This window comes from Schistocerca serialis, chromosome 3 (assembly GCF_023864345.2).
Source record: "Schistocerca serialis cubense isolate TAMUIC-IGC-003099 chromosome 3, iqSchSeri2.2, whole genome shotgun sequence".
Lineage (NCBI taxonomy): Eukaryota > Metazoa > Arthropoda > Insecta > Orthoptera > Acrididae > Schistocerca > Schistocerca serialis.
The window spans coordinates 21,184,996-21,209,138 of NC_064640.1; the positions used below are offsets into that span (position 1 = coordinate 21,184,996).

At 42.8% G+C, this 24,143-nt stretch overlaps 1 protein-coding gene across 2 annotated transcripts in view; it reads left to right on the plus strand.

Annotated features, from left to right (window-relative positions):
- Positions 1-24,143, plus strand: part of LOC126469685 (band 4.1-like protein 5) — a 146,636-nt gene that overhangs the window by 91,425 nt on the left and 31,068 nt on the right. For both annotated transcript variants that reach the window (XM_050096839.1, XM_050096838.1), the window contains exons 12-13: positions 569-706; positions 19,846-19,992. In XM_050096839.1, the coding sequence (XP_049952796.1) occupies positions 569-706; positions 19,846-19,992 (285 nt within the window). The remainder of the gene's footprint in view (positions 1-568; positions 707-19,845; positions 19,993-24,143) is intronic.

Here is a 24,143-nt window from a genome sequence, read left to right on the forward strand (position 1 = left end):
CCCCCTCTCCCCCCTCCCCCCTCTCTCCCCCCTCTCTCCCCCCTCTCTCCCCCCCTCTCTCCCCCCCTCTCTCCCCCCCTCTCTCCCCCCTCTCTCCCCCCCTCTCTCCCCCCTCTCTCCTCCCTCTCTCCTCCCTCTCTCCCCCCTCTCTCCCCCCTCTCTCCTCCCTCTCTCCCCCCCTCTCTCCCCCCCTCTCTCCCCCCCTCTCTCCCCCCTCTCTCCCCCCTCTCCCCCCTCTCTCCCCCCCTCTCTCCCCCTCTCTCCCCCCTCTCTCCCCCCCGCTCTGTCTCTCTCCCCCCGCTCTGTCTCTCTCCCCCCGCTCTGTCTCTCTCCCCCCCGCTCTGCCCCTCCCCCCCCCCTCCCCCCGCTCTGCCCCTCCCCCCCCCCCTCTCCCACGCACACAAACAAAAATCACCTATCATGATGAGAGGGAAAGATAATGAAGTTGATACACTTGGCTATGAGAGCACCATTCACTCTTGTTTTCCATGTATTTCACACAAAATGGTCCTAGTATTACTCATCATATTTGACATGTGGGTTTTTCTCTTTCTTTTTTTTGTTTTAGGTACTGCTTTAAATACAGCTGAAGACAGACTTGACTCATTGCTCAAAACTCTGGCAAAAGAGACAATGGGTGTTGCTAATTCTGAGGATTCAAAAAATAATGCAGCATCAATGTCGAACACAACTAACAAGATTGATGGTGAGCAGTTTGTAGATATACATTTTGACAGTAACTATACTTGCTGTGTAAGATAGCATAGTACTAATGTGGCTAAAGAATCTGTGATCAGCTATTCAGATTTAAGTTGTCAATTCTTTACCAAGATAATTTGAAGTTAAATGCCCCCTTCCTCTCTGCCAGGGGCTCTCAACTCTTGTTGAGTATGTATGTGGCAAGCCATTGCAATACTTCCTCCTTTCCTGTAATGCAGTTTTAGTCTCTGACTATATCTTTTCTCTGACTTATTCTTAGGACAGATTCCCTGCTGACAACATAGAGCTTTCTTGTAGAACATCGATTCTGTCTTGTCAGACTTTGTTCCCTTATTATACACCATATATTTTGGTTAACTTATGCTCACTCCTGATAGCTGGGTTTAGTGATCATCCTTTAAAATTTTTTTTCGTGTTGTGTGGGTCATGCATGGAAGGTTGCCCATTACACAGCATGGCAGCCAGTCCATGGGGGGTGCTGTCAGGTATCTATACGGTGGTAGCCCCCAGTGAAGCAGTGATTGCACTATTGATGCCCTAGCTGTCACCTGCTTGCACTTGCCATGGAGTAGATGTATGTCCATTTGGAGGCACTGTGGCTGGGGCACTGACCACTACATCAGGTGGCCCTTGCTATGTCTTGGTCCATTGATGTTGCTAGGTCATTAGCAGTACCTTGTGTATTTATTCCCTCGACGTCAACATCTGGTCGCATACATAAACTTTACCAGGGGTGTGATAGGCCGTCCCTTCTCGTGGTTCCTATAGCACCATCTTTGGGAATCCCTCCTTGAATCCATCTGGAGAAGCAAAATCCTCCTCTGGCATCTACCGGTGACACAGCTGCCTCTCAGAAACCCTCTCCACGGACATCCATGGATCAGAGACCCAAGACCAGCCAATCGTTAAAGGAGCCATGAACTGTGGGTCCCAGGGCTGCCTGCCCTTCTTCCGTTCCTACACCCACAACAGATAAGCCATCAAAAGAATATCAGCTGCTGAAAATTGTGAAAGAAGAGGAGGAGGAGGAGGAGGAGAAGAAGAAGAAGAAGAAATCTTAGAAGAAGGCTACTCTGAAGACCACAGAGGTTTCAGACATTCATTGATGTTGTTCCACCCCCAATGGTGACAGACAATGATGCTGGTGCGTGACCTGTCCTCCTCAGGGACCCTTTACGTCTAACCAGGACACTCTCAGCATGATAATCAAATGGAACTGCAGCGGATATTACTGTCACCTGCAACAGCTACTGCTAATATCCTCTTATTCTGCAGTCTGTGTTGCTCTCTAAGAAACACACTTAACTGATGACTGTTCCCCAACTCTTTGAGGTTACCATGCATTCTGTTGGAACCATACTGCCCCTGAGAGAGCATCTGAAGTGGTCTGAACATTAGTTCACATAGACGTCATAAGTGAATGAACATGCTTCCTTGCCACTTTGGAAGCAATAGCAGTGCAAGTGTAAACTAGACTTGCAACCACCATTGTAATGTTTATTTACCTTCATGCAGGACGCTTACTTGCCTTGAGATGACCACCATAGTCTAACAACATTTCTCCTGCTTGGAGATTTCAGTGTGCACCACCTCCTGTGAGGAAATACACTTCAGGAGGCAGGTGCCTTCTGATTGCCTAGCTTCTTTCTGATCTCTCTCTCTCTCTCCCCCTCTCCCTCTCCCCCTCTCTCTCTCCCTCCCCCTCCCCCTCTCTCTTTCCCCCTCCCCCCTCTCTCTTTCCCCCTCCCCCCTCTCTCTTTCCCCCTCCCCCCTCTCTCTTTCCCCCTCCCCCCTCTCTCTTTCCCCCTCCCCCTCTCTCTTTCCCCCTCCCCCCTCTCTCTTTCCCCCTCCCCCCTCTCTCTTTCCCCCTCCCCCCTCTCTCTTTCCCCCTCATCCCTCTCTCTTTCCCCCTCCCCCCTCTCTCTCCCTCCCCCCTCTCTCTTTCCCCCTCCCCCCTCTCTCTCCCTCCCCCCTCTCTCTCCCTCCCCCCTCTCTCCCTCCCCCTCTCTCCCTCCCCCTCCCCCTCTCCCTCCCCCTCTCCCTCCCCCTCCACCCTCCCCCTCCACCCTCTCCCTCCCCGGCCACCCTCTCCCTCCCCCTCCACCCTCTCCCTCCCCCTCCACCCTCTCCCTCCACCCTCTCCCTCCCCCTCCACCCTCCCCCTCCACCCTCTCCCTCCCCCTCCACCCTCTCCCTCCCCCTCCACCCTCTCCCTCCCCCTCCACCCTCTCCCTCCCCCTCCACCCTCTCCCTCCACCCTCTCCCTCCACCCTCTCCCTCCCCCTCCACCCTCCCCCTCTCCCTCCACCCTCTCCCTCCCCCTCCACCCTCCCCCTCTCCCTCCACCCTCCCCCTCTCCCTCCACCCTCTCCATCCCCCTCCACCCTCCCCCTCCACCCTCTCCCTCCCCCTCCACCCTCTCCCTCCCCCTCCACCCTCTCCCTCCCCCTCCCCCTCCACCCTCTCCCTCCCCCTCCACCCTCTCCCTCCCCCTCCACCCTCTCCCTCCCCCTCCACCCTCTCTCTCCCCCTCCCCCCTCTCTCTCTCCCTCCCCCCTCTCTCTCTCCCTCCCCCCTCTCTCTCTCCCTCCCCCCTCTCTCTCTCCCTCCCCCCTCTCTCTCTCCCTCCCCCCTCTCTCTCTCCCTCCCCCCTCTCTCTCTCCCTCCCCCCTCTCTCTCTCCCTCCCCCCCTCTCTCTCCCTCCCCCCCCCTCTCTCTCCCTCCCCCCTCTCTCTCTCTCCCTCCCCCCCCTCTCTCTCCCTCCCCCCTCTCTCTCCCTCCCCCCTCTCTCTCCCTCCCCCCTCTCTCTCCCTCCCCCTCTCTCTCCCTCCCCCCTCTCTCTCCCTCCCCCCTCTCTCTCCCTCCCCCCCTCTCTCTCTCTCCTCCCCCCTCTCTCTCTCCTCCCCATCTCTCTCTCCCTCTCTCCCCCCCTCTCTCTCTCCTCCCCATCTCTCTCCCCCTCTCTCTCCCCCTCTCTCCCCCCCTCTCTCCCCCCCTCTCTCCCCCTCCCCTCCCCTCTCCTCTCCCCTCCCCTCCCGTAACGGTGACCTCTTTCCCGTGATCGTGTCACTTCCTTGTCATCACCCGATGGACTGATTACCACATTTGACCCTTCAAAGAGCCAACTGCCAGATGTGTTATTCTGCTGTCACCTTCAGCCCTTTCTGTCAGACAGCATCAGTGAGGTAATGGGAGGCATCTCCAATGTAATCACATGCACCACTGGAACTGCTATGCCTCTTTATACAAGCCCCATCTTCTGCCACCTGGTGCCATGGTCAACGAAAGACATTGCCACAGCTATTCAGGATCGTTGAAGGGCTCTGCAATGTCTCGAGCAACATCATTCACAAATCACCCTTCTCGCTTCTGAACAGTTTCTCACTAAAGCTCACTGTCTTATTAACCACAGTAAGAAGGAATGGATGCACTATGTCTCCTCCATGGGAATGAATGCCTCTTCATCCCAGATGCAGCCAAACTCTGTATTCTTCTGGGCTACCAAAGATCAAGAATTGTTCTGGGCCTCTTCCTTTGTGGGTACCAGTGTGTCACTTCTTGCTGACATGCCTTGTAATGCCCTACATGACAGCATTGGCATCTTCTTCTTATGCCATAACCTTTCGAATCCATAAACAATAAATTGAAGACATCTTCCTATCCTTCACTCTGTCATGCCAAATTATATAATGAACCTTTCACTGACAGGGAGTTGCTTCAGGCTCTTGACTTGTCACACGATACTGCCCCAGGCTTTTATTTGATTCATAACCAGATGATCCAACATCTAAATGTTGTTCAAAGGCTCCATCTACTCAGGGTCTTATTTGGCTAGAAAGTGGTTTTATTCCATTGGAATGACAAGATAGTATCATTGTCCCAATAATTAAACCAGATACAGGGACTGGGTGTTGTGTAGTCCTAATCATCATCATTTCATCCCCATCGACGCGCAAGTCGCCAAAGTGGCGTCAAATCGAAAGACTTGCACCAGGCGAGTGGTCTACCTGACGGGAGGCCCTCGTCACACGCCATTATTATTATTATTATTATTATTATTATTATTATTATTATTAAACCAGACAAAAACCTAATGTCCATCAACACCTGCTGATGGATTAGCCTCCATAAAACACACTGCAAATTACTGGGAAGGATGGTAGCCCAACAATTATGCTAGGTTCTAGAATTGGAGGGGGGGGGGGGGGGGGCAGTGGCTTTTTTTCCCTTATCAGCATGGTTCTAGGTAAGGGCTACCCACAACCGACCATCTGGTTAGGTTGGCAACAACAATCTGATAGGCATTCTTCTAAATGCCAACATCTCATTGTAGTCTTTTTTGACCTATATAGGGCATACTACACCAGTTGGCACCATCACATGTTTCTCACCCTTCATAACTGGGGCTTTCAAGGCTCCATACAAATTTTTATTTGTCAGTTTTTATCTTACAAGTTGTTTTGGGTTAGAGATGGTACATTATTCAGCCTCCTATGGGTCCAAGAAGACAGTGTCCTGCAGGCCTCTGTGGTAATTTTGTACTCTTCTTCACGTCCATCAATGGGCTAATGACATCCGTTGGACCACTGGTCAACCCATGCTGTATGTATACGACTTTGCATTTGGTATAACTCGCAGTCTGTAGTCTTGGCTGAACGCCATCTCCAGGTGCTAGCTGAGGGCCTCTGCATTGACCCTTCCCCGTGGTTTCCAATTTTCTCACACAGAAACATGAGTTGTGCGTTTCTGTCATCATACCATGGTCTATCCTGAGCCAGAACTCTACATGTGTACCTAGTGCTTGGACGTTGTTGCACAGTCCCGATTTTTGGGACTCCTCTTTGGTAAAATGCTGAGATGGCTGCTCAATATTCATCAACAAGAGACTAGTTGAATCCAAAAGTGTAACACTCTCAGCTTCCTTGTCCACACCTCTCAGGGTGCAGACCTTGAAACTCTCCTCTGTATTACCAGGCCTGGTCTTGTCCCAGTTGGGCTAGGGTTGCCAGGCGTATGGCTCAGCAGCACTCTTAGCTTTGAAACTGTTGGACCAACTCCATCATTGTGGAGCAAGACTAGCCACTGGCACATTACAGACATCCAGAGTGGTCCCGTAGTCAGTCTCATTGATGAAGCAAGGTTCTTTTCAGTTCCAGCAGTACCAACTCTTGCTCACTTAGGCAAACACCATCCGACAATTCCCTAATCGTCCAGCTTATCAAATTCTTTTTTGTGTGCAAGGGACACCAACCCCCTGACTTTAACCATCAAGTGGGATTAAAAGTTGAAATGCACCTTGAGATCCACTGTCACGACCTCTGCCTACCCCTGCTTAGAATGCACTCCTTAGGGAGTAGCAGGGTGCTACCGTCATTTAGACTGATGGTTCTAAAACTGGGGATAGGCTGGTATATCCTTTTACATCTCCAACTGGTCAGGAACAACATTTGTTGTCAGAAATGTGTAGTTTTTAATGCCAGAGCTGATGACAATTGATAGAGCTCAATGGTTTTTATTAAACAAACCTGTCTTGACCATGTTTTAATTTGTAGTGACTCAGTGCGTAGTCTGTAGGCTATTGACTGTCATGTCACCCTGTGATATCAGCTATTCATGACTTTCCTTCTGACCTTGGTTGTATAGCGTGCTCAGTTGTTTTGCTCTTTATCCCAAGTAATTTGGGTATCCCGGGAAATGAGCAATTGCTCATCCAACATTCATTTTGACAGTTTCAAGTGCAGATTTGAAGGTGCAAATGAAACCTCTCCTCAATCGGAGATGGAACATCATCTCGTGGGCTACTGCACCCCTCTAACGAACTTCACACTTTCAGCGAGACTACTGCTACATCGTACTCGGCCTTCCATTCCTCTGAGAAGGAATACACCATCCTATGTAATCTCCACATCACTCAACCAGATTAACCAATAGTTTTATTTTATCCAACTAGCCACCCCACACTGTAAAGGTCTGTGTAGGGAAAGTACGGCCAGCTTGCCAGTGGGCATACTGCATCCTCCATTTTGGGCATACTGCACCGCTGGTGATACAGTGACTTCTGCAGCATATTTAGCTGTGTATATTAAATAAGTGCACTCAGCTATCTAATGAATTGCTAAAACTGATCAGTGGCCTCAAATGGAACATGTCAGATATTTAGCAACAAAAAATCTCAACAAATTTAAGCTAAACAAATCTAAAAGCATTTGTCGTCGTGAGCATGAAACACAGTTTTTCCCTGCTATCCTTAAAAATGTCTGTTTTGTTATACGAAATAAAACATTGGATTCAAATATATATGCACAGAACCTTAGTAAATAGAATTGATAAATGTGCCTATATGATTATGTATGCTTTATATTTTGTCAGATCTAGCCCATAAAATTTTGTCTGCAACTTGTTCTATGACGTTAGGAGAATAATTATGAAAGTACAAGAGAATACAATATTTTTAAAATGTGTTTGAATAAAATTAGGCTTACAATCAAAAGTAGGCTGTAGGAAACAGTAACGACTGTATTCCTTTTGATATAATATAGATTGGCATCAAAGTTGCAACCGTAATAATAGTCTCCTGGTAACATTAATTGTTACTGAATGAAAGGTCGTAAGTTCAATCCTCGTGTAGTGCAAAAGAAATTTTCTTTTCTTTTTGTACATCATATTGTGTGGAACAAAGTACAATTTATTATTTTGAGCACCCTAAATGAAAGTTTAAGCCATAATGTACAGTCAATCAGGTCAAATTTTTTACCAGTCATGATAACTTTGTATAGTACCATTCACTATTTTTTGTTTTATGTGCCAGCAGTGGCAGTTTTACATCTAAGATTTCTATTTGTAATGAAATTACCACTAAACTATCCTATTAGCTCTTGTGACTGGGTTGGAAACTAGGTAACAGAAAAGTAAAAAGGAAACAGTCGGCCAAAACCACAGCACTGAGGCATTATTCTACTTAAAACTTCGAAAATACACAACACTTCATATGCTTCACACGTAACTCTTGGGCCCACAATGGTGCTAATGCCACATGATGCAGTTTCAGCCAATCCTGAACTGCGGACAGCGGCAAACGCATGGGAATAGGATGGCCATACTTTCACTTATACAGAGGTTTACCACATTGTTGTTGGGAAGCCTTACATACAGTAGCTCACATCCTGGTGGAACACCTACTCCTTCTGCCTCTCCAGGTTAAGTGAGGTCTTCTGGATTCTTTTCTTCTAATATTACCAGATGACTCATGAACAGATGTACTGGTTCACAGTTTTTTCCATGAAAACAGTTTCCATTTTCAGAGATAATGCTTAAAACTTCTTTTAGCATAGGTGCGAGATGGATGCGGTTGGGACTGGGACATCTCGCATGCCATGCTGGGTGTGGGAAACCCTCAACCCTACCTCCTTCGCCAGCTACCTTGGTCATCCCTCTTTTACTCTGTTTTAATTGTTCTTAGATACAGTTAGCCATTTTTCCACTGCACGCTCTTTTTCCATTTTAGGGGTAGCCCTCTGATGAATAGTGGATGCTGTTCCCCTCTTTAATATTTTGATCATAACAAATCTAAGGTGGTACATCTGTGAGAGAGAAGGACCCCATCTCATGTAGAGCCCCAGATGACTCTCACCTGGCCCAATCTGCCCACTGACCTGAATATTTGTCTTGCCTTGTTTTATTATTGTTAGTGCAGCTGACGTCTATTACGTTTCTATCCCTCTCACTTTTACTATTATAAATCTTCTGGTTAGAAGGCATGCTTTACTCTGTAACTGCCTTCACCTGTAACCGTGTTGACAAGATGTCGGATGTTCTGTTGACTATCTATCATAACTAGTCTCAAAATCTGTCAATGCATAACTGCTCTGCACTTGAATGATGTACCCACTTTCCCTCCACCCCTTGTAAATGTTTATATCTTTGCTTAATGACTTAGTATGTTAGTGGAGATCTCCATTCATACTGTGCCCCTCTGCAAGTTTCAGAGTATTTCACAAACACACAAGTTATGTTCCATTGCACTATTGCAGAATCTCCTCAGTGGAGTCAGGCTGCTATAACCCCCCATTTGAGAACCCTCTTAAAAACACACCACACACACACATGTGCAAACGTGTAGAGGCTATTATGTACAGTGGTGCCTTAGATAGATGACATCTTGAAATATGTTCAGAAGATGGTATTTTGTTTGTATGCATCTGAAAACATAACATGAGCATCAGTAGAGGAGGATCGCTTGGCTGATATACACACGCTGCATGGAAAACAGTAATTTGTTCCCTTTAGAGGACACACCCGGTACGGAAGCATGCTTTGAAATTTGGGCACTGTAGTTCAAAAGTATACAAGCTCTTGAAAAAGCTCCATGCCCATTGGTACAGAATCTGTTAACAGTAATTAATGGGCAAGTGGGAATAAAAGTGCTGACTGCAGCCCTGTCAACTGAAATGAATTCAATATTTTGGGTAGCATGTTTTTAAAATCAGACATACCTTTGGAGAGTATCCCATAACTACTTAATGGTACTGTATTCTAGAAAGTGTGTTATATTTTGCTGAGAGATTATGCATATATTTTGTACATCAAAAATGCAGAAAGTGAACTATATCATGAAGGACTTTGAAAGTGAACAAAGAGACTCTAGCTGTTTGCATTAAGATTGATTTCATCTCCTTGTTGACAACATTTTTTCCAGAAATGTGTAAGGGATATGATGTCCAGTTTATTCTCCATCCACCAATTTCAGCATGTGTGTCACACTCAAGTGGTTATGAAGCACCATAGTACGTCATAAAACTGAGTCCCAATATGCCAAAATATTGGACACCGTCAGAGTTCGTGGCTGTACACAGGATCATCAAATGGAGCATGTGCTGTGTCCTTACAACATTTTACAAACTACTGTTACCGAGTTAAGAAAAACAACTCCTAGATGACCTCAAAATGACAACCCATAGATCATACCAAAACCTCATGTACCGAACATGTTTTAAACATTACATTCTGAAGGGGGCATAGGGTGAGTGGTGGGCTGGTGGGTCCAATGGAAACACTGTTGACAGTTAAGAATGACTTTTAGTGACTTCCGTACATGAGATGCCCTCTCTGTTGTCCCTGTCCGGCATTGGCGTACGGGCAGCGACTTCCACCCTTGCTGAGGAGCCAGTGCCGTGCATTACTGAAAGCAGGCCCATAGTGGACCAGCAGTCTTTAGAGGACAAGGCCGTTGATGTCAGTAGTGAACTACTTTCCTCAGCATCGTGGAGCCTGAATGGCCCATCACTCTGTTTGCATCACTGAGGTGGTGCACAAAGACGGCTGTGTACAGTTTATGACTCTCTGCCCTCTGGCAGGAATGAGATGGCATCTAGTGCAGTGGCACCATGTCCCACCAGGAACTCTGCACTGGTGGCAGCAGGTCGGATGACCAGTCGGTGGGACTGTGGTGTGAAGTCCCGGTGAAGGGCTTAGTGCTACTGGCAGGTGCAGCCTCGTCTCAACCCCATGGTTGCTGCTGGTGGTGCCAAGTCATCTCACTGTCCAGCGTAGCTCTGGTGTCGTCATGGTGCTGCTGGTTCCCGGCAACAAGAAGTGATCCCCTGCCTTTAAATTCAGACTTATTAATATGCCTCTGGCGTACATCTGTTTCACTGAAACACAACACCTAGACACGTCACCCATAATAAGATACTTGCCCTAATGTGGTGGCATCACCCTGCTCGCCACTGTGCAATACAGTTTACTGCTTCACTTGGCAATTCTGGCTTCACAATCCCCTTGCATGTCTGTTATTGTGACCCATGTTGCCACACTGGCGGCTGCCAACTTGCAGCTGTTAACACAACACTCCACATTGGTTTCCACACTAATCTGCAATATTTTTGCTGATCACCCTGTGCTCTAAAGACTGCATAGCAGCACTACGCTGCCCCCCTCCACAGAGAAAATCCAATCCCTGAGGTCTTTTCCCAGCCCAGTTCCCTGCTATAATTACTTCTACCCTTAATCTGTGAAACAAGTAAATAATACTAAATTGGCTACTCTTAACTATTATGCAGTCACTGTATTAGTGTGCATCTGAAAAATCTATCTTTCATCCTTAGCTTGTACTGCTTAGTCTCTCACATCTCACAAGGGTCACTTGCCCTGCTCATGAACTCACATACTACGAAACAAATTTGACTACTTTGCCATGCTTATGCACAAACAACTTCTAACTCTCCATTCCACACCTACAAACTAAAATGGCTCTCTCTCTTAATAAAGTATCACTAATATATCAGCTTCAACAAAAAATTATCTGACTTCATTAAACACTTACACTTGGTGTCTAATCTTTCTACTGAGTGTTTCTTAACTCTTTGTTTTGGAACAACTTTCGGAACTTTGTCCTTGTGACAACAGTTCTCCTTGTTCTTCCCAAGATAACATACTTCAAAAACAATCCTTACAAGAAAACCCCATACAGCACTACCATTCACAACACTTTGACAGTTAGTCCCACTTATTCCTCCCACTGTAGTGCTCCTTACTGACTATTTTTTCTTGAAATGCCCGGTTGTGTGGTACTTCTGCTCACCCAAAACAGCTTCTTGGTGTCTGGTGCCACTTTGTTATGCGAGTCACTTGTTAATGTATTTGTACACGGTTTAAGTGGTTTGTATTGTATATGAAACATACCTTGTGACAGCTCTACACTGGCAACAGCTTTATGTCACCGAAGGTTAACTTTGATATAGTGTTCAGTCAGAAAGATTACTTTAGGCTCGTGTTGCACACTTCTCTCACTTCATACTCATCGTGTACACTAGACCATAGCTGTGCTGTAAACAGTTTGCTGTGCACATCAGCTGCTTTTCCCACAAAGCTGTGACTAAGTGCTTACTCTCGCTGCACATTCTTAACCTCTGGTGTACACATTCCAACAGATGCAGCCTTGTCGACTTGATCATCCATTCTGCAAACTGTCTCCTTTTTCTTTTCCTCTGTTCATCCTGCGTCTGAGGAAATACTTGTGCCTTTACAGTTTCTGCCACAACATCTGCAGCATAACTACCCTCAAATCCTTGTGTATTACCTGTAGTATGTAAAACATTGTTTGCAGTTACACTCTGCACAACGCAAGAATCATTGGTGCTGGCACAGGCTCTCTGGTCTCAACACAACCGCCTTCCTCACCCAATTGGGCAGTTACTACTGCATTTAAATCAGTCATGTTGCTATTCTGACACTTAATCACTTCGGTACAGCCCACAGTCATTCCTGCTACCTCAGACTCCACAGTTCCACTGGATATTGGACCTAGCACTTCTGCATTACTCACCTTAACTTCAACATCATTACACTGTTTCTCACATGAATTCAAATGAACTTGTATTATGACACCATCTACTACTAATTTAGTCTTCCCACTAAAAAAATGACCTAACCAATGGGGGCATTCTGTCTTACTCTTCACATAACTGACAGTTTTATCTATATTAAGGGTAGTCGGTTGACCTGCAGGAACTGCTAAATTATCCACAAGTTCACTCCTCTCCCTTTCAGCTTTTTCCTCCTCCTCCTCCCCCTCCCCCTCCTCCTCCTCCCCCCCCCCTCTCCTTTTCCTCACTTTTCTTTCTTTCTATTCTCTCCAAAAACCAAAATATTCCTCATGTCCCAAGGCCTGATTTCTATTATCCATTCCTTGTGCTCTTTCTTCAGCTTCTCCTTTTACTCTGGAATTTTGTGAAAAGTCATTTCCTTCATCTCACCATCAAGTGCTTCTAAATCATTATTGCACTCCACATTTCTGCCTGCAACTTATCTACTTTCCCTTGTAAGATCCCCAATGCCTCCTCCCTAGTAGCTCCTTGCAGTATCGACAGTGCTGCTACCTGTGGTACTGACCTCAACATGACTATCTCCTATCAATTACACAATTGTAAACAAGGAAAGAAAACCCACTTAAACGTATTGCTATCCTAACACTTCTCGATACCTGACACGCTTAAATACTGAGCCATATTTCTTGCTTCGCATGAAACAAAATCAAATTGTGAAAACACTTAACTGTAACACTATCATATTACTCCCTACCATAACTTAGTCACTCTTACCTGAGTGGGTGCTCATACTTATTATTATACACTGAAACAATGACTGAACTTAGCCTCACCTCCCAAATCACTATTCGTGGTTAACAGCGTATATACAACTAGACAAAGAACCACATGTCTTGCTCATGACAGCCACACTACCCATGTCAACGATATGAAAACTAACATTTGTATTTATGCCTTTTCAAAAAATACCATCCATGTTCCCCTGTCACACACTGAACTTAAACATGATAACCTTGCAATCAAACAAAAACTGCACCCACCCCACAATGAAGATATTGTAGGCATTGTTGCTCCTTCTACTCTCACCAAACGGCTTGGTGTCAGGATCAAAGATCCCCAGCTGACATCACTCTGAAGGGTGCAGTGATGAGTGGTGGCCTGGTGGGCCTAATGAAAACACTTTTGACAGTAAAGAATAATTTTTATTGACTTCCATATGTGACATAGTGAGCCAACCACTCCTCTCTCTGCTGCCCATGGCCAGTGCTGATGTATGAGCGGCGGCTTCTGTCCTGGCTGCTGAGCTGACGACTGATAGTCATGAAGTAGTTGAAGTTAAGGAATTCTGCAAATTAGGCAGTAAAATAACAAATGGTGGATGGAGCAAGGAGTACACTAAAAGCAGACTAGCAATGGAAAAATGGGCATTCCTGGCCAAGAGAAGTCTACTAGCACCAAACATCGGTCTCAATTTGAGGAAGAAATTTTTGAGAATTTATGTCTGGAGTACAGCATTGTATGGTAGTGAAACATAGACTGTGGGAAAACAGGAATCGATGCATTTGAGATGATGCATTTGAGATGTGGTGCTACAGGTGAATGTTGAAAATTAAGTGGACTGATAAGGTAAGGAATGAGTAGGCTATGCACAGAATCGGAGAGGAAAGAAATATGTGGAAAACACTGATAACACGAAGGGACAGGGTGATATCAAATCTGTTGGAACATGAGGGAATGACTTCTATGGTACTAGAGGGAGCTGTAGAGGAAGACAGAGATTGGAATACATCCAACAAATAATTGAGGACACGAGGAATTCGTGGCAGGCCCCATCAGACCAATCGGAAGACTGATGACCCCCTCCCCCCCCCCCCCCCACACACACACACACACGCCAACACCGCCACCACCACCACCACCAAAAAAATGCTGAATTCAGCTTCATGGAGGAACTCCTTGATTTATTATCAATGCATGATACAACTACACTCAGTGACATATTTCCTTGCTTAGGAGACATTATTGATAAATATGACATTTGTGGGGGAAATTTTCATTGATTGCAACAGATGGAGTGCTGCAATGGTTGGTCAAAAGCCTGGTCTCATTACTTTGATAAGGAACAAGGTGAAAAAAGTGAGTATCCATCAGGGAACCCCAGCAATACACTGCATTCTACTGCACATCGTATGAATTTCCTTGCAAAATGTGTCAAAGTAAGTGATGTCATCGACGTTGTTGTAAACAGTTGATCAGCTGAGATTGCACGGTTTGGGACGTCAGCAGGTGAAATCCTTCAAGGCAGAGATGGGGTGTGATTGTGTGATGTGCCATATTTTTGTGGGCTATGCTGGTTGTGCAAGGTGTTTTAAGGCTTGTGTAAAGACATAGCATTATTCATGGACATGAAAGGAATGCCAGTAAAAGAGTTAAATTACCTCTAGTGTATATTAAATCTTGTATTTCTAACTGAACTTGTCAAAGCACGTGAATGTCTTGAGGACAACTTCTCAGGGTAGTCATTAACTAGTTATTGATGTTTTTGACACTAGCTTTGGGTTTTTCTTTTTTACATATTACTACTTTGGATAAAAGAACTTCCAGAAACATCACTTTTTAAATATTGCACCAGTTATAAAAGAAAAAAATATTGAAAAGGAGACATTGAGTGAACATTTTGAGGAATTTATTACTGTTCGACGGGCTCTGATCATGTATACAAAACTTTAATAGATTTAAAGTCTTAAATCACTTTGAACTTGATTTTAGTGTTCTTGCAACTTGTTATGCAGTGACCGATGAAAGTTTGCTTTCCAAAATTAAGTTGGAGCTCATTGACTTTCAGTGTAGTTGTGTGCTAGGGAGAGGTTCAACACTGCGGAAAATACTGAAATGTTTTACAAGAACTTTCCTCGTGAACAGTTTCTGCAGCTGTTTTGAATAGCTGCTTGAGTCTGCAGTATTTTGGGACCACATATTTGTGTGAAAGTATTTTTTCAGCGCTGAAATTAACAAAATTGGATCTTGGGAATAGTTTTACTGCTGTTCATGTGATTGGAGCAATGCATGTAATAACCAGTCATCTCACTGCAGACATAAAGATGCTAGTGAAAAAAACATTTAAAGACAAAAGTAGAGTGATGAAAATAGATGTTTCTTTCTTTTTCATAAGTAGTAGGCCAGCTCCAAACTTAACACTTCTCAGTAAGATTATATGATAGATGTTTGATTTAAAAAAATCATGTATTCTCTGCTTACACTTTCTCTATTGTATTTGCGAGCAGGAAATTAAGTCAATGAGAGCGGAATGTTATTCCCTTTTTGTTGATTTTTTTGTGCCACTACAGCCCTCTTCTCCACCCTTCCTGACCCATTCTTTAGTGAACGGAATGACAGTATTTTGAATTTTTCATACAGTTTGTAGTTTCTGGCAACCTATGCAATTTATTACTTTGTGGGGCTGTAATGCTCATTATAGCATTAGACAGTTGAAAAACTATCCTTTATCCCTTTGTGTGTCACTATTTCAAGCCTCTATCAAACTGCAGACAGTCAACCGCTTTTCTGTCATCTGCTGGTGCTACTTGAACATGTGACCTGTCCTTAGATTTTTTTTTTTTTTTTTTTACAAAACTGGAGCAATACATTCACACTCAGAAGAAAGTGGAACTTGAACTACAAGCTGGTTACTCAGGCAGAAAATCAAAATTAAATCTCATTTACTGGCCGGCCGTGGTGGCCGAGCAGTTCTAGGCGCTTCAATCCGGAACCGCTTGACTGCTATGGTCGCAGGTTCGAATCCTGCCTCAGGCATGAATGTGTGTGATGTCCTTAGGTTAGTTAGGTTTAAGTAGTTCTAAGTTCCAGGGGACTGATGACCTCAGATGTTAAGTCCCATAGTGTTCAGAGCCATTCAAACCATTTTCTCGTTCACTGACAAACACTTGAAAACAAAATGGCTGTATTACAACTTAATAAATGACGTGCAAAACCTTATGTGACAAGATAATTCATAAAAGCATGCACGTTAGTGTAAATACAATTGCTTTTCTTCATAACAGAATTCTTATAAGCTAACTATTACTACTTTTTCATTCGATGAAATTTTTATGTAATGGAGGATTGATCTTTAAGGCTACACTTCTACAAATACTTTGCAGGTGTTTTATTGTTTCATAAGTATTCACTGTATTGTCAAAGTCTAATAATTACGACAATGGAAAAAATACTAAGATGATTACAAACTCGAACATCAGCTGTCAGTCATGTATTGTCTTCAGTCCTGTTCACGAGTAAGGGAATGCAAGCTGTGCATGCATCATGCCTGCATGGCAGTACATACGTCTACAGCACATGTGGGCAGCTCATACGTCCAGCCCTGATGTAAATGATATTGGGAGCTAGGCATGTATAGGGTAATGGCAGAAGTGGATTTCATGACTCACTCCATAATGAGTCTGTTGTCACCAATCACTAATAATAATAATAATAATAATTAGATCAAATCACAAGCGGATGTACAATACTAGTAAATACAGAATACACCAGAAGACATGACAATGTAGCAAAAATAATACATCAACGACTTGCCATACAACATAAACTAATAAAACAACACGTTCTCACATACAAGTATGCACCACAAAATGTACTGGAGAATGGTGAATACAAATTATACTGGAACAGAACCATTATAACAGATAAAACACCACCACATAACAAACCTGACATCATACTCATCAATAAAAAGAAGAAATTAACACAACGAATCGAAATATCCATACCCAATACAACAAATATACAGAAGATAACAGGAGAAAAAATTGAAAAATACATCCAGCTGGCTGAGGAAGTCAAGGACATGTGGCATCAGGATAAAGTTGACATTATACCAATTATACTATCAACTACAGGAGTCATACCACACAATATCCACCAGTACATCAACGCAATACAGCTGCATCCAAACGTATATATACAACTACAGAAATCTGTAATTATTGATACATGTTCAATTACCCAAAAGTTCCTAAATGCAATGTAACATATACCGTACAGTTAAAAGGAAGTCATGCTTGATCAAGGTCTGCATCACTTTCCATTTTTAACCAGACATAATGTCTGAGAAAGGAAAGAAATAATAATAATAATAATAACAGTAACAACAACTGAAAGAAATGACATCATAAGTGAACTACTGGCAACATCTTTTCAGGTAACTGATACCACAACATGTAATGATACACTTCAAAGAAGGGTGCTTATCCTTATTTCTAAGTCAGAAAGATTCCTCAAAATAACTAGATTTCTTTAGAAACATTGTGTGTATGGGATAAAAGCACACAGGCACCTGAAAGGAAGGGGGAATCTTTATGTGAAGATTGCAGAAGAAAATAGTGTGATACACTGCAGCTGTAGTGGTGGAATAGAATTCTGTGCATGGAGTTTTGTTTGAAATGTAGGAAACTAAGTGCGACAGATGTCTGATATAGATTTGATGCACTGCTATAGATTTGATGCACTGCTATTTAATTTGCGTACCCGTGAGTGAACTTCAAGGCTGAACTGCAGTAAATTTCTTAACTAAAAATGTAAAACTTTTGTAACATTGTAGATAACACATCAGTGAAAAATTCTTGGTTAACATGAAAGTAGGGATGGGAAATGAGAACATGTCTCAAGAATGCTTCTGTGCTTTACAAATAAAGCACACCTTACAAGACTCTTGACAAGATCATCATACTTCTTATATCGTGGTTATTTGTAGACTGAAATTGGCAAGAGGTCTAGATATCTTGCCCAGTGATTCAGTAGGCTGAATGATGCATAGAGGTTTGACCTACTCTTTTCATTGAAAAATGTTATGCATGCAAGCTGGTATAAGATCTGCAGCATCGTATCATCCACCTCCCATACTCCCCCCTCCAATTACCAAATTGACAATTCCTTGGTGCATCAGGTCTGTCTTATAAATTGATCCCTTCCTTCTTCAGTAATGCTAATATTTGCCTTATTGAATTTTTGTGTGATATAAAATTCTGAGAATTATCCAGAACATTGTACTGGTGAATTATAATGCTGCTTGTCACTGTGCGTCGCCCCACCCCTCACCTTATTATGTGCACACCACCACAGTAACAGAGAAAATAATTGCACAGATACTTTGTCAGGAATTATTATATTTTGAAAAAGCTTTTCAGTCATCTCCAACTAAATTTGTCTCAGCAGTTCTGAGAAACAAGATAAAATATCCACCTTGTGTTAATATTTCAAAAAATATATGGACCTATGCTGCAGCATTAATTCGACTTTAGGACAGTGTAAAATTGAATTGAAAGAGAAGGTGGGCAAAGGATTCCATTCACTAAATTTATTTTCAACAGCCCTGGGGGAAGCTTTTGGATCCGTGAACTGGGAAAAGATGAAGGAGTAAGTGTTAATGCAACATACCTGAACCCCCTTCATTTTCCTGATGACTTTTTAGTTTTAACAACTAAGGGAACAATTTAACCAAACAATTTTTAAATGGAGCCAGAAAATAAATTATAGTAACACTAAAATACTATTTGCTCAGCACATTAGGGGAAAATACAATTAACAGGGAAGAAATCAAACCATCGATAAGTTTTTGTGACTAGGGTAGTTCAAGATGATGACTAGATGGAGAGGGAAAGACATAAACAGAAGATTGAAATGGGGTTCTTTTGGTAAACAAAGTTGAGTTTGCAGAATCAAGCTTTCGATGTGTGGAGAACAGTATATATCCGTAGTATTTACTTAGACGCAAAATGCGGAACCATTCACAAAACTGAGGTTTGATAAGTGAAACAGAGATGCATCTTGAGAAAAGAGACACAAAAATGAAAAAAAAAAAAAAAAAAAATCAGTAGACACACTGTAGTGGGAGGCGTAATTATGACTGTAATGGCAATGAATTGGAGGATACAACATGTAGCCATGCAAACAAATGGCAGATAAATGAAGTGAGTTCTATGCAGGATTGCAGAGACAAGAAAGGACTGAAAAGGTAGCCAGATGAAAGGTGCGCAGGTGTCATTGGAAAACATGTAGAAGCAGCAGGAATAGGTAAAGCTGAAGACCAAAATGACTGTAGAAATCAGGTGGTCTTCAGGCAGCAATGAAAACTGAATGGCAGCAGCAGCAGCAGATGATGATGATGATGATGATGATGATGACAGTGATGATGCCACCTCACATATAGTATACCATTAGTTTAATAATGACAGAAGGTTTATTTGTATGAACTAATTTCTTTCTCTTTCTTCACTGTACTCTTCTCTTTAAAGATATACTTAATAATTTACTTGCTGAATGACTAAGTTATGTTATTGTAGTGATTTTTTGAGGCACATCAGTGAAACAAATTTCATTATATCACATTGCCCCAACAACACTTGCCATCTCAATGAATAGAAGTCTGAATTCTTTTAAAGTAAGAGTGTTTAAGACAGCCTGATTAAGAATCAATTACAATGTGAGTATCCAAAAGTCTCAACAGTCATAACAGTTAAGGTAGAAACCTTGTGTGGTATCTGTCAGAAAGAACATAATTATTCACTTCTTGTACTACACTGCTATCAATAAATGTTAGAGACAGTTGACATACATAGGAATGATAGGAAAAGAAAAAAATGCCAGTCAGTGAAAGCATAAATATATGTGGCTTGGAACACTCTTGTAAAATGGTCATGTCAGTATTTAAGTATACTTTCTTAAGTTTGTTAATTGCTTCAATTCATGACATTTGCTTCATGTAACTTATTTATAACTCTTATTTCAGAGCGTGAGTCACTTTCGAGTAAAGTACTAGCTGCTGAATCTCCATCTCAAGGCCGTGTTGTGCCAAACAATCAGAATTCAAGATACATTGTAAGTGGAAATACACGTCCAATTCCTCCAGATCAGTTGAAGTGCAACATACTGAAAGGTAAATACATACTCTGAAAATTATCTTAAAAAGAAAAGCTGCAAAAAGTAGCAGTAATCACAAAAGTGGTCAATCACACAAGGACTGTCAGAAACATGAACATTTGTACTTAAGCTTTATATATTTAAGTTGCTTCTGTTTTGCTACAAATAGAGTAATGAACAAAAGAAAAACATGGAAACTGACATACATGACAGTGGAAAGATAAAGTTGGGTCTCACGTCAAGGGAAGCTTCAAGGTACAGTTTGAGAGAGAGGGAGAGACTTCTGAAGCAGGAATTATTAACTCTGAAGCAACACCATTGGCTGTTGACTTTTTTGATTTTGCTGTTATTCAATTATGTTTTTGACTGTTCATTATTTTTCTATCATTGTTGTAGCGTATAATGTAGAAAATGTAATGTTCCTCCACACAAAATATTGGAACTCTGTTATGTTATCAGCATGGCAGACACGGTTAAGAAGAAATAAAACAAGGTGTAATATAGTCTGTTGGCAAACTCATGAGTGAGTGAGTGAGTCCACACTCTGCCTACCCAGCCATGTCATAAGGCAACCACTTCTGAAATGCTTTAATGTCTTCCTGTAATCTGACCTGGTGGGGATCCCAAACACAGGAGCAGTACTCAAGAATGGGTCACACTTGTGTTCTATACAAGGTCTCCTTTACAGATGTAGCACACTTACCTAAAATTCTCATAATTAACTGAAATCAACCATTCACTTTCCCTACTAAAATTTGTACGTGCTCGTTCCATTTTGAGATGCTTTGTAGTGTTACACGTAGATATTTAATCTATATGACTGTGTCAAGCAGCACACTACTAATCAAAAGATGTAATTGTGGAAAAAGTGAAGGAATGGTGATGAAAGATTGCTAAATCAAAATCATAGAAGAGGCTTTTGATGTCGGCTTATCAACTGGCTCATACCACGAAATCTTTCAGATGTTTTGTGACATTTTTTTCAAAACTTAATTTTAAACAAAACCAGCAGTGAATGCAAGCTGCTCAAGTCACTAAATGAAGTAAATAATGATACAGAACTACTGAAACAGGTCACAATAGATGATGAAACAGGAGTTGACAGATATGATGTTGAAAATAAGAATCAGTCGATCCAGTGGAAGCAATCTGGATCACCAAGATCGGAAACAGCTTGACAAGTGCAGTCAAGTGTGAAGGCAATGCTCACATTCTTCTATTTTAACAATATGGTGCATGATGAGTTCTTGCCATAAGGTGAAACAAACAAGAAGGGAACTGCTTAAAAGTTCAACGCCATTTATGAGAAGCGATCTGGGAAAAAGTCCAGATGTGGGACAGAATAATTCACGCTTTTGCACCACAATAATACACCAGCTCACACTTTGTTGTGTATTCATGAATTTCTGGCCAAAAACAATACTATAATGATGCCCTAGCCTCTACATTTGTTCCATGTGACTTTTTATGTCCCAAAAAGTAAAGAAAATCACAAAAGGCAGTCTTTCATAGGTATAGATGAGATATTTCCTTACTTGTATCAAGTATTTGCATCACCAGTCAATTGCAGAAATTTTTTTTTACAGACGTCTTCCATAAGAATCCCATTTCACACAGCGTCTTATGCGAAACATTTTTCTGCCCAGGAGAAAGGATTGTTTCATTTTTCAGTATTAAGTAATTTGCATAATACTTGCACTAATTTTTGGTTTATGTAAAAGTTCTCCATCATTCGTCAAATTACTGATTTTGTGAAGCTGTCAGTAGTGATAGGTTTCCTCCCAAAATTCGTAGCACTCTTTCTTGGTGATTTTTGCAAACCATATGGCTTATTTTTACATTCCTTTTTGGTCCATCATGTTGTGGTAATACTGATTTTTGTATAAAGGAATTGCACAATAACAGGATGTACATGACCCGGTTCAACCAAAAGATCTGGGAAAAGCCCGAGAATTTTTTTCATCCGGGAGAAAACTGGGAAAAACCTGGGAATTTTTCATTGTTTTAGTTTTCAATTAAATTCTTGCAATTTTGACTGGTAGGAACTAATAGTCTAACAAAGGGTATTACTGTATCTCACTACTGCAGAATAATACTGCAGCAATAAAACATGAACGAGGGGGGGGGGGGGGGGGGGCGGAGTTGAAAATGCAAATGCGTCATATACAACAACAAAACACGGTGCTCATACTAGCATCATCTCCCAACAGCAAAATGTGTCAAAGGCTATAGGAAGACTTGGTGGAATAACAAATTGTAAACGCAAAGAAAACAGGTACGGAGACTGTTTAATATTGCGAGACGTAAAGGACAATGGGCTAAATATCGTGAGGCCCTTGTCAGTTACAATCTTGCAACAAGACAAGCAAAGGAGGCATCCTGGAAGGCATTCTGTGAGGAAGTGGAAGGCACGGCTGCACAAGCCAGACTTCACAAGATTCTCACTATAGTACCAACTAATCCAGGAGGTACTTTGAGGAATGAGGATGGGGAATATACAAAGACAGCAATGAGAGGCTGGAATTGCTCCTCAAAACTCATTGAGGAACTTAATTCCAGACAATGCTTCTGCCAAGGATACGCAGGTGACCTTGTCATAGTAATACTTGGCAAATTCACTGACACAGTCAGGAATATGGCACAAGGAGGGTTGGAAAGTGTGCAAAAATGGTGCATTAAACAGGATCTGAGAGTTAATCCTAAGAAGACTGTTGTGGTGCCATTTACGAAGAGACATATTCAGCATGCACGTTGGACTCTAAAGCTCTTCGATGAAACTCTACCTGTGAAGGGGACAGTGAAATATCTAGGGGTAACCTTGGACGAGAAGTTAACTTGGACCCCTCATATTAAGAGTATCTGCTCCAAGGCAAGAAGCACTTTAGTGAATACGAAGAGGGCTTGTGGCAAAAACTGGGGCCTAAGCCCCAGGGGTATGCACTGCATATACACCACAGTGGTTAGACCTAGGATTTCTTATGGGTTCATAGTGTGGTGGAAGAAGGTAGAACAGCGGGTTGCTGCTAAAGAGCTTGCTAAGGTGCAGAGATTGGCCTGCTTAGCCATAACGGGCGGAATTAGCAGCACACCAACCGCTGGAATGGAAGCCATACTGGATATGCCTCCACTTCACCTTTGAGTTAAGATGAAGGCAGCAGCTGGGGCATACAGACTTAAAACTGGCCAAAACTGGGTCTCATACAGATATCCAGAATCACACACTCACATAGTGAGTGAGGTAAATATAGGTATGGCTGGGGAAATGCCCACTGACTATATAGTAACTCCCTAACTGCTTCGACAAGCCTTACAACATAATAATTGGAAGTAGGGAGCAGTGGGAGAAAACAGTTCGACACCGTACAGGGGACATCGTTTGGCTCACCGATGGGTCGAAAACAGATCAAGACATTGGGGCTGGGTTGTACGGGGTTCAGCCAAGACTGGAGAGCAGCATCTCTCTAGGGAAACTGACCTCTGTCTTCCAAGCTGAAATTACTGCAGTCAGGGCATGTGTGAAGGAGAATATGAGTAGGTGCTACAATGACCGTAGCATCTACATTTATTCAGACAGCCAGGCAGCCCTGAAATCATTGGCAGCTCCTCCAACAAGATCTAAGATTGTTGCAGATTACCACAGGGCTCTGGTGGAGCTAGGGGGGAAGCAATAGGGTGTACCTGGTGTGGGACCCTGGCCACTCAGGGATCTGTGGCAATGAACAAGCCGATAGATTGGCTAGGATGGGGGCAACAACTCCATTTATTGGACCAGAACCTGTCTTGATAATCCCCAAGGCTATGATCAAATTAGAACTACGGAACTGGCTTAGGAAACAGCACGTAGGATATTGGACCAAGGTCCATAAACAAAAACATTGTAAGGTAATAATGCTTAAGCCACGTTTTAAAAGAAGCTCTGTAATCCTAGGATTGAACAGGAAAGAGATCAAACTCATGACTGGACTGATGACTGGCCATGGGAACTTCAAAAAACACCTACACACAATAGGTATAATGGAGGAGGACCCTAAATGTAGGATCTGTGATGAAAGTGAAGAAACTGCATCACACCTAATCTTTGAATGCAAGGCATTGGAGAGTAAAAGATACAGACAACTAGACCTGAAGAAATTGTGTCTAACAAAAAACTGGTAGAGGGACTCCTTG